Source organism: Eriocheir sinensis, chromosome 20 (assembly GCF_024679095.1).
Source record: "Eriocheir sinensis breed Jianghai 21 chromosome 20, ASM2467909v1, whole genome shotgun sequence".
In the NCBI taxonomy this organism is placed as follows: Eukaryota; Metazoa; Arthropoda; class Malacostraca; order Decapoda; family Varunidae; genus Eriocheir; species Eriocheir sinensis.
The window spans coordinates 9435271-9450652 of NC_066528.1; the positions used below are offsets into that span (position 1 = coordinate 9435271).

A 15382-nucleotide genomic window follows, 5' to 3' on the forward strand; every position below is an offset into this window, starting at 1 on the left:
AATTTAGTTTATTTATACACATGTATCTTCACCTGATCTTGGCAAACTATGTCTTTTCAGAAAGCTCTTGTATAAGCTATAAGATCATCACCTTTTTAGTTTTCTAAGTCTCATGGTTTTATACTTGAGCCAGTAAAACAAACCACAGCTAAATTTACATGATAAAAGCTGTTAATGTTAGGTTTTGCTAATTTTTTAGTGGTTTAGCAGTTTAGTGATAGCAAAGCTAGCTTTTTAGGTGTGTATCAGCGGTTAGCAGAGCTTTTTGTTTCTAGTTAAGTAAGTGCCCCACTTTTTGTCTTTTTGTATTCTTTACCCCCAGTGTAGTACATTTGGGAAAATATAATCTCTAATGTTGAATTTGTTTAAATGTATTTTCAGGTTCTTAACTAAAATGGTTTGTTTAAAGGAACATTTACATCATATATGCAATTATCTCCTTTTAATCCTTTCAATATGTGATGCAGATGTCAGCGTCACAGTATGGAAAGGGTTTAAGAAATGGAAGAGGATTAATCCTCTTCTAAACTTCTTAATCCTCTTCCATTTCCTCTTAATCCTCTTCTAAACCTCTTAAGAGGAAATGGAAGAGAATTAAGAGGTTTAGAAGAGGATTAATCCTCTTCCATTTCCTCTTAACCCTTTCCATACTGTGACACTGATGTCTGCGTCACTGTATTGAAAGGGTTAATCAACATTTCCTTTTGTAAGTGTAAATCCAGCACAATTCACTCTGTTTTCCTTGAGATTTTTTCCCATTAAACAATTTTTTCCTCAGGTGGGGCAGCAGGCAGTTTAAATCCACTCGACAAACCAAGTGGGAGCGCTCCATGAGAGGCCCATTACTGTGGCGATCAGAGTATGCTCGCTCAGTAACTCCTTTGTGCCTCACCAACCTAGGAGAGCTGAGACCCCTGTGGCAGGAGGTGGATGTGACTGGCGTGGTGTTGAGAGTTGGGAAGCCCAACACTAAGTTTCAGGCGGTACACCTCGTAGATCACCATCTCAATATTCTGGCAGTCCATTTCTGGGGTGGTTTAAAGGTAGGAAGTAATGAAATTTTTATTTCATTGTCATTCCACTAATCCGCTAACCACTAATTAGAGAAGCTAATTTTTTCTTTAGCTGATTAGCGTTTTCGCCAACTTTGGAAACTGTTAGCAGACCAATTAGCTTCTGCTATGTAGTTCCTCCTCCGCTAACTTTAAGTCCACTAAAAAATTAATACAGGTTTGTTCTGATCCGTTGTGGGCAGACACAGCACCAGTTGAGCAACATGGCGCAATAATTCCAAGGCTTCCACTTTTGGGTAAATTACGCCTTAAAGTTGGGTAATTGGACAATTATTAGGGGAACTTTTTGTATGAGCTACAACATATTGATATTTCAGGTCACCAGGTCTGTTTTTAAGTGTTTTAGAGACAAGATACAAAACTGAAGCTAAATCCATATAAAAAATTAGCGGTTAGCATTAGCTTCCACTAATTTCAGTTCACTAAAATCAGTTCAGTGGTTTAGCCTAAACAAGGCCAGGTTAGATAATAGATTACCAGTTAGCGAAGCTAACTTACCGGTTAGCAGTGCCCAACACTGCCACTGAAGGAAGGTTGCAGCAAGGGTGGTACAGGACACTGGGTGTCATGCAGCTATTGCAGGAAGCTGTACTGGAAAAGGAACCCTCAGGGGTGGTAGAGGACACTGTGTGTCATGCAGCTATTGCAGGAAGCTGTACTGGAAAAGGAACCCTCAGGGGTGGTAGAGGACACTGTGTGTCATGCAGCTATTGCAGGAAGCTGTACTAGAAAAGGAACCCTCAGGGGTGGTAGAGGACACTGTGTGTCATGCAGTTATTGCAGGAAGCTGTACTAGAAAAGGAACCCTCATGGATTTAAAATAAAGGCTCACAATAGCCAAACCATTATTATGGTCACCCATCATTTGAACCCACTTAATCGCCATCCATGATTGCGGGCACCTGCCCTCTAAGGGTTAAATAGAGGGTCTACTGAAGTATTGTAATAAGTTTTCAAAGTTGGAGGTGTGAAGGTAGTGGCAATACAATGTTGGAACAGAATCAATAACAAGTAATAGGATCAATAACATTCATGGACAAAGTAGTTAGAATGGCATGAATGTTGGTCTAACCATGCTTTCCCATAAAGTATTAAGCTCTAAGACTTTATAGGTGGTTCATAATTGACTGTAGCTTTGTGCCTGCAGAGCTGTGGTTATGCAGACACTGTTGTTGAAGGAGCTCTGGTGTGCCTCATGAACTGTAGCTGGAGAGGACACAAGGGCAGCAGCATTGGTTGCATACACTTCACAGAGTTTAGCATTGCCACCTGCTCTCCTTCCAGATCTCATCTTGTTGAAGCATCTGATCATCTTCGCAGCAGCATCAAGGTGAGAGACTTTTTTTATATTGGGTCTATAGTGCCAGTAGTGATTCATGATGGGGCCTGTTGGTCAGCCCCAACATGTTGGTGGTGCAGGCAAGTGTTTTTGGTAGTGCCATTCTTGCTTGGCTCATGTTGTCCCCCCAGAGCTCCACTTGATCCTCTTGAGAGACTTTCACAAGAGTCCAGGTTGATAGTGGCCATCAAGATAGCACGTGGGTTGTGTTAGACCACTCGGCAATGACTGAAAATTGTCACCAAGTAGTAGCAGATGGGACTTGAACCTGAGTCCTCTAGGGCAGTGGTTCCTAACCTTTTCAAAGCCATGGACCAGTCAAGCAAGTGAAACAAATTCTGCGGACCAGTACCATGGGCATAGATCCAAGCATACACTGACATTTAAATAGTCAAAATACATATTTTATTTTTTTAGCAATTTAAAATTCAGTGGGACAATACCATGTGATGTAATGTTTCACATTATACAAAGTAAGGTGATTATAAAGGCTAAATTATTCAAATGGACGCCATGAGGGAAAAAAATACTACGCTAACTACAGCACTTAGTACTACAGTAGACATGGAAAAGACTAGCTGTCATGGTGATAGATTCATGTACAGTTGCAGAAATGAGTTCCTGTACCCACAGTGGTAAGCCTTCCCTCCAACCGGCAACGTCGCAGTAGTACTACTCAAGTGTTGTTGTGAATGAACGGTGTTCGTCGTGTTCGGGTGTGAGTGGTGGAGAGGTTCACTGCTATTCAGGAAGTGTAAGGGAGGCTTTATTCATAATTAAGAGGTGAAAATATATGTAGCATGCGTATGTAACACATGTTAAACCAAGATATCACTACAAAATAATAACAGCAGAGAGAAGACGAGACGTATTATCTAGAGTCGAGACTTTGATGTTCCGCTCCTCCATCAGCATTCACGTGTGAACGTGTGCACACTGGCAGTAATAGCATACGAGAATGCGAAAAACCATGAACACCTCCCACAATGAACGTGAACCTGATCAAATGTTTGTTGTCCATTTCCTGCCTACACGCTGGTGGTAAAAAAACAATATTACTTAACTTAAAGGAGCAAGGTCCACAAACTATTGCATGAAGTATGTTATACGCACTTAGCCATGGTGGGCGTCACGTGACCACGGTTTCGAAACACACCACCTAAATTATACCCATACAGTTGAAGGACCATCAACTCCAAATAAGTATATGCCACTTTACCACGGCACTGCCATGATTCACTATAGTAAGTTAACAGTAACCCACAACAACCTCTTACATGTGGGACTCTCCTCTCATAACACTGTGAACTATTGAATGGTGGTGTAGTGGGCAGGCAAGCAAACCGTCAAATATTCTCTCTCTCTCTCTCTCTCTCTCTCTCTCTCTCTCTCTCTCTCTCTCTCTCTCTCTCTCTCTCTCTCTCTCTCTCTCTCTCTCTCTCTCTCTCTCTCTCTCTCTCTCTCTCTCTCTCTCTCTCTCTCTCTCTCTCTCTCTCTCTCTCTCTCTCTCTCTCTCTCTCTCTCTCTCTCTCTCTCTCTCTCTCTCTCTCTCTCTCTCTCTCTCTCTCTCTCTCTCTCTCTCTCTCTCTCTCTCTCTCTCTCTCTCTCTCTCTCTCTCTCTCTCTCTCTCTCTCTCTCTCTCTCTCTCTCTCTCTCTCTCTCTCTCTCTCTCTCTCTCTCTTTTTTGTCTGAAGGAGAGAGAGAGAGAGAGAGTTTGCACACGTTCACACGTGAATGGTGATGGAGGATCAAAGGCTTGACTCTAGATAATACGTCTCGTCTTCTCTCTGGTGTTATTATTTTGTAGTGATATCTTGGTTTAACATGTGTTACATACGCATGCTACATTTGTTTTCACCTTAATTACGAATAAAGCCTCCCTTACACTTCCTGAATAGCAGTGAACCTCTCCGCCACTCACACCCGAACACGACGAACACCGTTCATTCACAACAACACTTCAGCAGTACTACTGTGACGTTGCCGGCTGGAGGGAAGGCTTACCACTGTGGGTACAGGAACTCATTTCCACAACTGTACCTATTGCAAGGTCTATCAATACACCAAAACGTATTATCTCATATTTTACAAATGTAATTAGAAATCCGATCTCCCTCTCGCTTGCTCCACTTCTCTTTCTTCTATCTTTCTTCTTTTCTCTTGTTCTCTCTCTTCTTTATTTTTATTTTTTTTCTTCTTTCTTCCTCGTCTGTCCGGCAGGTGTTGCACCATACTCTAAACATTTCATTCAATTTTTTTTCATTATAACTATGTACTTATTTGAAGAAAAAAAATGCTTGGACAGATTATTATTTTCTTAAATCATGAACAAAACAAAAAGTAGGTAACTAGTAAAGCAATTTGGCAGACCAGCAAATCATAAGCCACGGACCTGCACCGGTCCGCAGACCATAGGTTGGGAACCACTGCTCTAGGGCACTGCTCCCACACGCTGGCCACTCAGCCACCGACTCCCCTAGAAAACCTAAATACTCAGCCACCACCTTGTCCTCTCTTATACAGGTAACTCTCGATTTATGCAAGTATTGTGTCCTTGAAGAGGTCGCATAAATCAAAAACAATGTAAATCAAACAAGAGGTAGGTTTCTATCGAAAAATAAATATTCACTTCATTCAGTGGAGAGAGAGAGAGAGAGAGAGAGAGAGAGAGAGAGAGAGAGAGAGAGAGAGAGAGAGAGAGAGAGAATACCCACATCACCGAGATATCCACTCAGGCACTCAGTCTCAGCCTCACTCGTGTGAGGAAGAAATGAGGGACACCATGAGCGACTGGCTAGTATTGGTACCGGTACCGTACCGTATAGCTGGTACTGTTAGTAACGGTACTGGTACCTGCCCACCCCTATTGTTGAGTAGTGTGGCAGCGTGAGTACAGTATTGTTGTTCAAGTGGCGCGAGGGAAGAACTGAGCTCAGCTGTGTGGCCGCGGCTCCGTGTGAGTCCAATTGCGTGAGACATCTGGTGGCCACTCCATAAAATATCGTGTATAAGTGAAAAAAACATGTAAATTAAACATTTATTTGGATTTTGGACCCCGCGTTATTTAAAAAATGCGTAAACCAAACTCGCGTAAATCGAGAGTTACTTGTATTGCATTTTATCTAAAATCTGAAAGTACCTTGGTATTCAAGAAGATTTTAGGCACAAAAACAAATGTTTTATTCTAAAATGATTCTGTAATTTGGTGCAAATATCAATAATAGTAAAAAGATGGTATAATCAATAAATGTTGCACAAGTACAGTTGGGTGCACCATCCATCTCAATTTCAGCACAGACTATCTCACAAAGCTATGCTTGAAGGGGGTAAAGATGGGTCACTTTAAGCAGGTGGTGGTGAAGGGGTTCTTTTCAAATCAATAATATGATTTGGCACAGGAGACTTTTTCAGGTATATTTCCCTCCCAAATTTCAATAATTGTCTATTTTTGCTTTATCACATCAGCACAAAAGTCAGCTGTGGCAAGACTAGGCAGAAGCTTGAGAGACTTCTGAAAGTGAATTGGGTGAGGCTTTTTATTAAGCAGCAGCTCAACTAATAAACTCAATCATATGAGGGTACTTATGACATTAACTCAGCCTAACAGATAGTAGCCTATTGCTGCTAAAAAAGTAACCTACTACTGCTTAGTTCATAGAAAACTTTTTTTTTTGTTTTTTTTTTTTTTTTTTGATCCGGACGGCTAGGTGCATGTGTTCGAGCGGCCCCGGCCACGCACCGGGCTTCAGCAGCTGACAGGCAGCTGATGATGGTGGTGGTAATGATGGGTGTTAGCAGCGTGACCCCTGCATCAGCGCCGCCCGGGTGGTGCTTTCGTTGGGGCCCGTGTGTGTGTGGCTGTGTTTATTGTGGGCCCAGGCTCCTCAATTTGCTAATTCTTGTTTTCCACATGTTGCAGGGGACTTCTTTTATTTACACAGTTTTATCAAATATATGTTAATTATTTCGTGAGAACACACATATTTTCAACAGTTGAGATGTTTATACTGATATTACTGATGTCTGACATGCTATAACACAGAGCTGGAACACATAACTGATAACTATTGTGAGCTAAGTTATCTGGGAACACTGACGGAACATCGTCCCTTGCTCCTCGGGCTATGTTACTTTATTTTCAACAGCTGAGATGTTTCTACCGATGTTATTGATGTCTGACATGCTATAACACAGAGCTGGAACACATAACTGATAACTGTTGTGAGCTAAGTTGTCTGTGGGGACGTGAGCTGGATACAAGGGGAGCGTGATTCTGTCTGCCAAAAATTGCATTTTTGCAAGAAAGACACCCACCCACCCACACACACCCACACCAACACCCACCTACACCCACCCACACACACACACACACACACACACATGCACATTGCAAGAAATAAATCAATACACACATGGCAAGAAATACACACACTGTAGGGGAACGGCTGGCTGTCTCGAGAGAGACCCGCAGCAGACCAAGAGGTGAATTACACACACACACACACACACACACACACACACACACACACACATTGCAAGAAATAAATACACACACACATTGCAAGAAATGAATAAATACACACACACACACACAAACACACACACACACACACACACACACACATTGCAAGAAATAAATACACACACACATTGCAAGAAATAAATACACACACACACACACATTGCAAGAAATAAATACACACACACATTGCAAGAAATGAATAAATACACACACACATTGCAAGAAATAAATACACACACACACACACATTGCAAGAAATAAATACACACACACATTGCAAGAAATGAATAAATACACACACACATTGCAAGAAATAAATACACACACACACACACACACACACACACACACACACACACACATTTCAAGAAATACACACACACACACACACACACACACACACACACACACACACACATACAGTCTGGGGGTCTACTTATAGCCATTAGGAATAATATTAGCTTTCAGTGGAGGCACATAAGAACTAACTCTCAATTACAGTAGACAGAGGGAGTGCAAATTTAGGTAAGGAGTTGGTAGTAAGCTGTGGTTACATTCCCCCTCACACTCAAGATATGGCACTGAAGAGCACTTTGATGAGTTGGACAATTTTTTGATAACTTATGCCAGTGATGACTATATGCTGTACTTTGTGGTGATTTTAATGCTCATACTCTCACTATGTCTGATGTTCCCTCTGGTGCTGGTGATGACGATCGGGTGCCTGCCAAGGTACCCCACATAAGTGTAACTGATTATGGTATACCTAAGACCAGGGCAAACCAAGATCTGACCCTAGACAGGAACTTTTATGGCAGGAAACTGGTTGAACTTTGTAAAAATCATCGTGTTTATATTTAATGGAAGGATGGGGGAAGACTGGTATTGGCAAGCCTACAACTACATACAATACAACTATAGATTACATCTTAGGTTCACCTGAAGTTATGCAGTATGTGGTGGTTTTTAGAGTATTGGATTATGATCCACTATTGTCTGATGTACACTGTGGATTACACGGAAGGATGAAATTTATGGGACCAAGTAATGTTCCCGCTGTAAGCATGAGTGCCCGGGAGGCTGAACAAAAAAGAGCAAGTGAAAGGCCAGGAAAGTGGAATGCTGAGAGAACAGGTGTATATGTGAGGAATATTAGTGAGTGTAAGGTAAATGAGTTGATGGTTAAGTTGAATAATTTATCCATAGATGATATCAACCAGGAATTAAGGCAAATATTGATTGACCCTGCACTTTTAACTTTTCCACAACATAAGAAAAAAACATATATCAAAAAGAGCAACAATGCCACTGTAAAGGGTTATGACAAACAATGCTGGAAAGTAAGAAAGGAGTACCATAAAGCTAGACATAGATATCATTTGCACGGGAATAGTGTAAACTTTAACAGCATGATTGAGGAAAGCAGAAAATACAAAACAAATCTTAAAAGAATAGAAGACAAGAAGATAAACATAATTAAAGAACTTAGGAAATGCAAAAGTGATGACCCTATAGAATACTAGGAAATCCTTAATGGTCAAAGAGCCATCAGATCCCCATTACATTAAATGAATTTACAAGCATTTCAGACAGTTAGCGAGTGATGACAACATTGATAATAATGAAGTAAATATTCTAAATGATCATGATAATATAGATAATGAACTCTCACCATTACTTAATGACCCTATAACCAATGAAGAGGTTGCTAGAAATATTTAAAATTTAAAAAAAACAGTAAATCCCCAACATCTGACATGATATTTAATGAATACATTAAAAGTACTGAACATATTTTGTCCCCTTATATGTTAAGCTGTTTAATAAGATACTTGATACTGGCGTCATGCCGTCTGAGTGGCTGGTTGGGACAATAGTGCCACTTTATAAGAATAAGGGTGACACTCAGGATGTTAACAACTACTGGGGGATCACTTTGCTTAGTTGTATGGGAAGCTGCTTACCTCAATACTTAACGAGAGACTTAATGAATACTCAAATACTAAGTTTATTATTAATGAAACACAAGCAGGTTTTAGGCATGGGTACTCTACACTGGATCATATATTTTTGCTTCAATGTATAATTGATTTGTTCAACTGAAGGAAAAGGAAGCTTTTTTGTTTGTTTGTGGACTACAAGAAAGCTTTTGACATGGTGTGGCGTGAAGGGTTGTGGTACAAGTTGGTGAAGGAAAAGGTGCATGGGAAAATATTTACTGTAATCAGAAACATGTATGACAACATCAGGTCTTGTGTCATGCTGAACCAACAGACATCAGACACCTTTGTATGTAATGCAGGGTAAGGCAGGGAGAAAATTTGTTGCCATAGCTGTTCACTTTTTATATTAATGATACTGAAAGTAAATTGCTTGAAATTAATTGTAATAATGTAGATTTTGGTGATGATTTCTTAAATTCATACCTAAAACTTCTGGTATTAATGTATGCAGATGATACAATTATTGTGTGTGATAGTGAGAAGGGAATGCAACAACCCTTGACTGTTTTGAATTTGTACTGTAAGCAATGGAAACTACAACTTAACTACAACAAAACAAAAATAGTCATGTTTAGTAGGGGAAGAGCCAACATTGATAACTACAAATTTGAATTTGGAGGTGAAAACATTGAAGTAGTGGAAGACTATAAGTATCTTGGTGTGTTATTTAATTACAAAGGAAGGTTCCGTAAAGGCGAGCTGGAGCTTAAAGAACAGGCAACACGGGCAATCTATTCACTGATAGGAAAGTGTAGGAAATTTGACTTGCCAGCCGACATGCAAACTGAACTATTTAATACCACGGTGTTGCCCGTACTGACCTATGCTTCAGAGATTTGGGGATTTTACAGAGTTAGAGAGTTAGAGTCTTTGCATATGAAATTTTTAAAACAGGCATTAGGAGTTCATAAGAATACTGGACATGACATGGTATATGGTGATCGAACTGGGAGTATTTCCACTTGACATACATATAAAGAGCAGAATGATGGGATATTGGTCTAAAATTAGTTTAGGTAAAGATATAAAATTTTGTTTAGTAATGTATCACTGCTTGTTACATTTGGATAGGTTAAGGATATATACTTCTCCATGGTTAGCCTGTGTGTGTGTGTGTGTGTGTATTTCTTGCAGTGTGTGTATTTATTTATTTTTTGCAATGTGTGTGTGTGTGTGTGTGTGTGTGTGGGTGGGTGGGTGTTGGTGTGGGTGTGTGTGGATGGGTGGGTGGGTGTCTTTCTTGCAAAATTGCAATTTTTGGCAGACAGAATCACGCTCCCCTTGTATCCAGCTCACATCCCCACAGACAACTTAGCTCGTCACAGTTATCACTTATGTGTTCCAGCTCTGTGTTATAATGTGTCAGACATCAATGACATCAGTAGAAACATCTCAGCTGTTGAAAATAAAGTAACATAGCCCGAGGAGCAAGGGACGATGTTCCGTCAGTGTTCCCAGATAGCTTAGCTCGTCACAGTTATTAGTTATGTGTTCCAGCTCTGTGTTATAGCATGTCAGACATCAATAACATCAGTATAAACATCTCAACTGTTGAAAATAAAGTAACAGCCTGAGGAGCAAGGGACGATGTTCCGTCAGTGTTCCCAGATAACTTAGCTCGTCACAGTTATTAGTTATGTGTTCCAGCTCTGTGTTATAGCATGTCAGACATCAGTAACATCAGTATAAACATCTCAACTGTTGAAAATATGTGTGTTCTCACGAAATAATTAACATATATTTGATAAAACTGTGTAAATAAAGGGTAAGTAATGATGTCATGAGGTGGCAATACGTGGCCTGGCTGAGCGCGCGCTGTGATTGGTCCTAATTTCCCGTGGAGACGAGGTGTTCCAGACTTGGCGAATATGTGGCCGGGGCTGTCTGCAAGCGTGCGCTTGGCTGCCTGGATGGGTGGCCAAGCGCAAGATGTTGACGGTTTTTAATTTTCCCCATAAAAGCGGACACACACTATACGATGCATCCTGTCCAGCAACTGAAAAGTGGGCGGAGCTAGAGGCCATGAGGCAGTGTGTGTGGGTGTAATTTGTGTGGCGCAGCCTCACGACACACCTGATGGCCTTCTGTTTAGGGTTTTGACATTTCTAAAGCCGGTGTCCGTTGAGATTTTGGGGTCCATTAAATCCGAAATCCGTTAAATCAGGGTCCGTTAAATCGAGGGTTTAGTGTAGTGACATATTCAACATTCACCAAGCTACTCAATAAATAACCATCCCTACAAAACTATCATACATTTGATAAGTTTAGTAATTTTGACTGGATATGAGCACAAATAATTATATATTGATAACTGAACCAAGGTACCAGCTGCAGCATCGTCAGTCATGGCAGCTCATGAGTAAACATTGCCATGCACAATGTGCTATAATCATTGCTTTACTTTCAAAAGTAGTTTGCAAAGAATAGTATGAGTATCAAAGGGTGCAAAGTATGAACTCAGTAGTTTTCAGCGACCTACAGGATTTCTTACAAAATACATGGGGGTTCTATGATTAGATAATTGCAGGCAACACAATAAGAAAGTAATGTGGTCACCCTGCACTGATTGCCTTTGTTGTATATATGTTACACTTTTTCTCTCTCTCTTTTCTCTCTAGGACATCCAGAAGCTGCTAAGTGAAGCAAGCAGGATGTTGGATGAGCAACTTGATAGTCTGGGTTTCCCTGACAAAGGTTTGCACTTGGACAAAAACCCTGGAAAATGCAAACTAGATGGTAACATGGAGGACAGTCCACCCGTGGCTGCTGGAGAGAACACAGCCAGCAGCTCCAAGCTGAACAGAAAGGAGCAGCAAGCCGCTGAGGTGCAGAGAAAGTTGAAAATATTGGGTCAGTATGGAGCAGCGGGATACCCGCCAGGGTTCCTTTCTCCTGCCTCCCTGCGAAGCCACAAGCCCTTTCAGACACCCGTCAGGAAGCCTCTGAATAATTAAAAACTTGAAGCACAGAAAGTTAGTGCCTCTCCAAAAGGGTTTTCATTGTTTTTTTGTTCTAGTCAGAGGTATAAGATGGCTTAATAGTTTTAGATAGCATTTAGCAGGAATAAATAAAGGTTTTGGAATGATTGTATTTGTTATCAGAGAGGAATCATTAGTTTCAGATCAATAAAAAAATACAGGCATTCCCCTTTGAGTGAAAACCTAGCAACACAACATTTTCTCCAGGTGGCCAGTCCTTTGGGGTCACAAAGCTATCACGAAAGGCAATTTACATATTCTATTTTTTTTTCATTTTCATTCTTATCTTCTCATGCTGGCTTTCAGTCATTTTACCCTTATTTCTTTCTTTCTCTTCCTTCATATTCTTTTTTATTTTTCCTCTTCTGTTCTATCTCATTCTTTCTTTCCCTTTTTTTATTCTCCATTTTTAACTTTCTTGTTTTTGCCAATGAAGTAATCTTCAGAGTCACTGGAGGTTCTAGTGATGGCTCTCAAGGCACTGCCTGAGGAGGGACATCATGTCTCCTGAGCTAAAGCCAAGCAACATGTTACTGAATGAAACAATAGTTAGTATACCCCGCCAAGACCAGGACCAAGAACAACAACAGGAGCTGCCGATACAAAGGTCTGCTGGCTGGGCGAGAAATCTCAAGCCACGTGTGACATCAAGATCAGGCTCAAGAACAACAACACGGCGGGGCGCTGCACGTTGTTATTGTAGGGGACGTCAATAGACACACTACATAAGGGGAAACGTTGCCGTGGGTCAGCATGGGCCAAAACAGAAAGAAAGGTTAGTCCAAGTCGATGCTAATATAGAAGTAAAGGTTGCCGTCTAGCGTGGGGATAATACTGACATTCATTTTGCTCGTTTGTCCTTATTTTCCCTTTTGGGCTGGACGGGCTATGAGTCTCCCACACTCTGGTCCATCGTATACTCTCTTCATAACAAGTAATATAATATGCGGTCTTTTTCGTCTCCCACACATTCTTGTCTCACGTCCTTATTTATTTATTTTTTTATTTATTTTCCTGTCTGGGGGTGGACGGGCTATGAGTCTTTCCCACTCTGGTCGATCGTATAGTCTCCTCAGTACAAGTAATATAGTATTAATCTAGTGTTTGCCCATACTCACCCCTTGCAACCAAAATTGGCTAAGGGGCCATTGAGACTGCAGGGAATGCGACGGTAAACATGAAATATGTCGCAAATGCATAGTTTTTGAGTTATTGGGGGTTAAAAAATACCTTAAATGTAGGGAAATTCCTTACAATTACTTAGATGTAGGGAAATCTTGTACATTCCGGGATTTTTTACAACGTACGGAAACTACGCAATTTCACTCTCTCCATACCAAAGAGGGGTTCAAGCCCGTTGCAGTATTAAGGTCATAATGAAGCATCTAAACGGTAAGTAATTTACGTCATAAGAATTTTGCAACTGTCATATACGACAATGTATTCATTTACTGGTAGCATGTACGAACGCGTGAAGCAGGTTTGGTACCACGTATGAATGCGTGAAACAGGTTTGGTATCACATATGAACGCGTGAAGCAGGTTTGGTACCTTGTATGAACCCGTGAAGCAGGTTAGTGACGGAGCTTCTTCAGAGGAGGACGGGTCTGGTGAAGCTGCCGGACCATCTTGGTGTCGTCAGTAATGTAATAGCTAATGTTGAAGAAGGGGACGTAAGCACCTCTTTAAATGTTCCTCAGTTACCTGTTAGGTCGTAAAGTTCGGTTGGGGTACTTTAAGAGAGGGGCTCCAGGGGGGGGGCGCAGCCCCCCCTTGGTCAGCAGGGGGGTCGAGGGGGGCAAAGCTCCCTTGTTAGCAGGTCGTAAAGTTCGGTTGGAGGAGTATAAATGTGCTCCCTCACCCAAATACCCCGACTTCCTGCGGGTCCCCCAAGATCATTGGGGGAAAGGGCTGGATCTGGATCCACTATTGGCGCCTTCATATTATGGTTGAGGGACATGTATTTTGTTTTTTAACTATGATAAATGGAGCTGTATTATTGTATTCTGGAGGCGCAGAGTCAATATCCACAATCACCTTGTATACTGGGAACACGAACACATGAAGCAGATTCAAAATGAGGTCAGTCAGGATTCACGTATTCAAACAGCTCGGGCAGGAGGTTCAAGAGCCTGCCCTTGCTCTAGAACCTGCAGTACTGTTTAAGGCGCAGCGTTGGACGGATCATGGCTAGCCGGTGGTTTTGCTTGTGTCAGTGATAAACAATGAAGATACATGTACACCGTGTCTGGTGCCACGGACGCTACTAGCAGGACAGAAACCTTGCGATGAGGTGACAACCTACTGGCACCAGTGCTAGAGAGAGGGCATGAGTGTGGTGTAGGCGGTTTATGTGGGCGCAGATGGCCTTCGGCTCCACGCCAGACCGTTAAGGTGAGCATCGTTTGGCGGGTTCACTACGCTTCTCTCCCAAAACAAGCTTGGGGATCCAGTGAGAATGCATGGTTTCTGTATGGGGAACACTAAATGTAGGGAGTTTCCCTAGATCTAGGGAATTTTTGTCCCCCCACCCCCCACAAAAAAAAATACGCAATTACGACGGATTTCGTGTCCCCCACCCGAAACCCCACATTCCCACAGGTCCCCAAGCTTGTTTTGGGGGAGTATGGGCAAACACTAGAATTTTACCAGTAATATAATATACAGTCTTTTTCCTCTTCTCCCACACATATTCTTGTTTCACGTCCTTATTTTTTTATTTATTATTATTATTAATTTTTTTTTCCTGTCTGGGGGTGGACGGGCCATGAGTCTCCCACACTCTGCTCCATCGTATTGCCTCTCCATAACAAGTAATATAATATAAGGTCTTTTTCCTCTTCTCCCACACATATTCTTGTCTCACGTCCTTTTTTTTTTTCTGCCTGGGGGTGGACAGGCTATGAGTCTCCCACATGGACAATCGTACACTCTCCTCCCTCATGTCCATCCTTCTCCTGTCTCCCTCCACACACTGTCTCCAGGTCATCTTCAGTCTTCCAGCTGGTGTCTTCCCTTCCACTTCCACCGCTGCATCTCCTCTCCTGTCTCCCTCCACACACTGTCTCCAGGTCATCTTCAGTCTTCCAGCTGGTGTCTTCCCTTCCACTTCCACCTCTGCATCTCCTCTCCTGTCTCCCTCCACACACTGTCTCCAGGTCATCTTCAGTCTTCCAGCTGGTGTCCTCCTTCCTACCTCCACCTCCACAGCTCTCCTGAGTACGTGGCCTTCCTCCCTCCTCTTGATGTGCCCACACTGTCTTGGCCTTTGCCCCCTCGGCACACTCAGCACGTCCTCCACACTACACATTCTCATCACCTCTTCGTTTAACCCCTTCAACACGAGGACGCGTATACTGCGTCCATGCATGCCACTTACCATATCCGAGGACGCGCATACTGCGTCCTGGCTCGCTTTAGCCATATATACGAGTTATTTTATCTTTTTATTTATGCTTACATCTCAA

At 41.9% G+C, this 15382-nt stretch overlaps 2 protein-coding genes across 2 annotated transcripts in view; both read left to right on the top strand.

Annotated features, from left to right (window-relative positions):
* Positions 1-778: 778 nt before the first annotated feature.
* Positions 779-12079, top strand: LOC127001160 (uncharacterized; the record flags this gene model as incomplete). Its single annotated transcript, XM_050865375.1, is given in 3 exon segments — positions 779-1043; positions 2221-2403; positions 11556-12079. Coding segments are annotated over 3 exon segments (784 nt in total), but the record flags the coding sequence as incomplete, so codon positions are not given.
* Positions 12080-12512: 433 nt separating this feature from the next.
* LOC127001159 (elongator complex protein 3) overlaps positions 12513-15382 on the top strand; it is a 39796-nt gene continuing 36926 nt past the window's right edge. Inside the window, exon 1 of the mRNA XM_050865374.1 lies at positions 12513-12690. Within this exon, the coding sequence (XP_050721331.1) occupies positions 12669-12690 (22 nt within the window). The 5' untranslated portion in view covers positions 12513-12668. The remainder of the gene's footprint in view (positions 12691-15382) is intronic.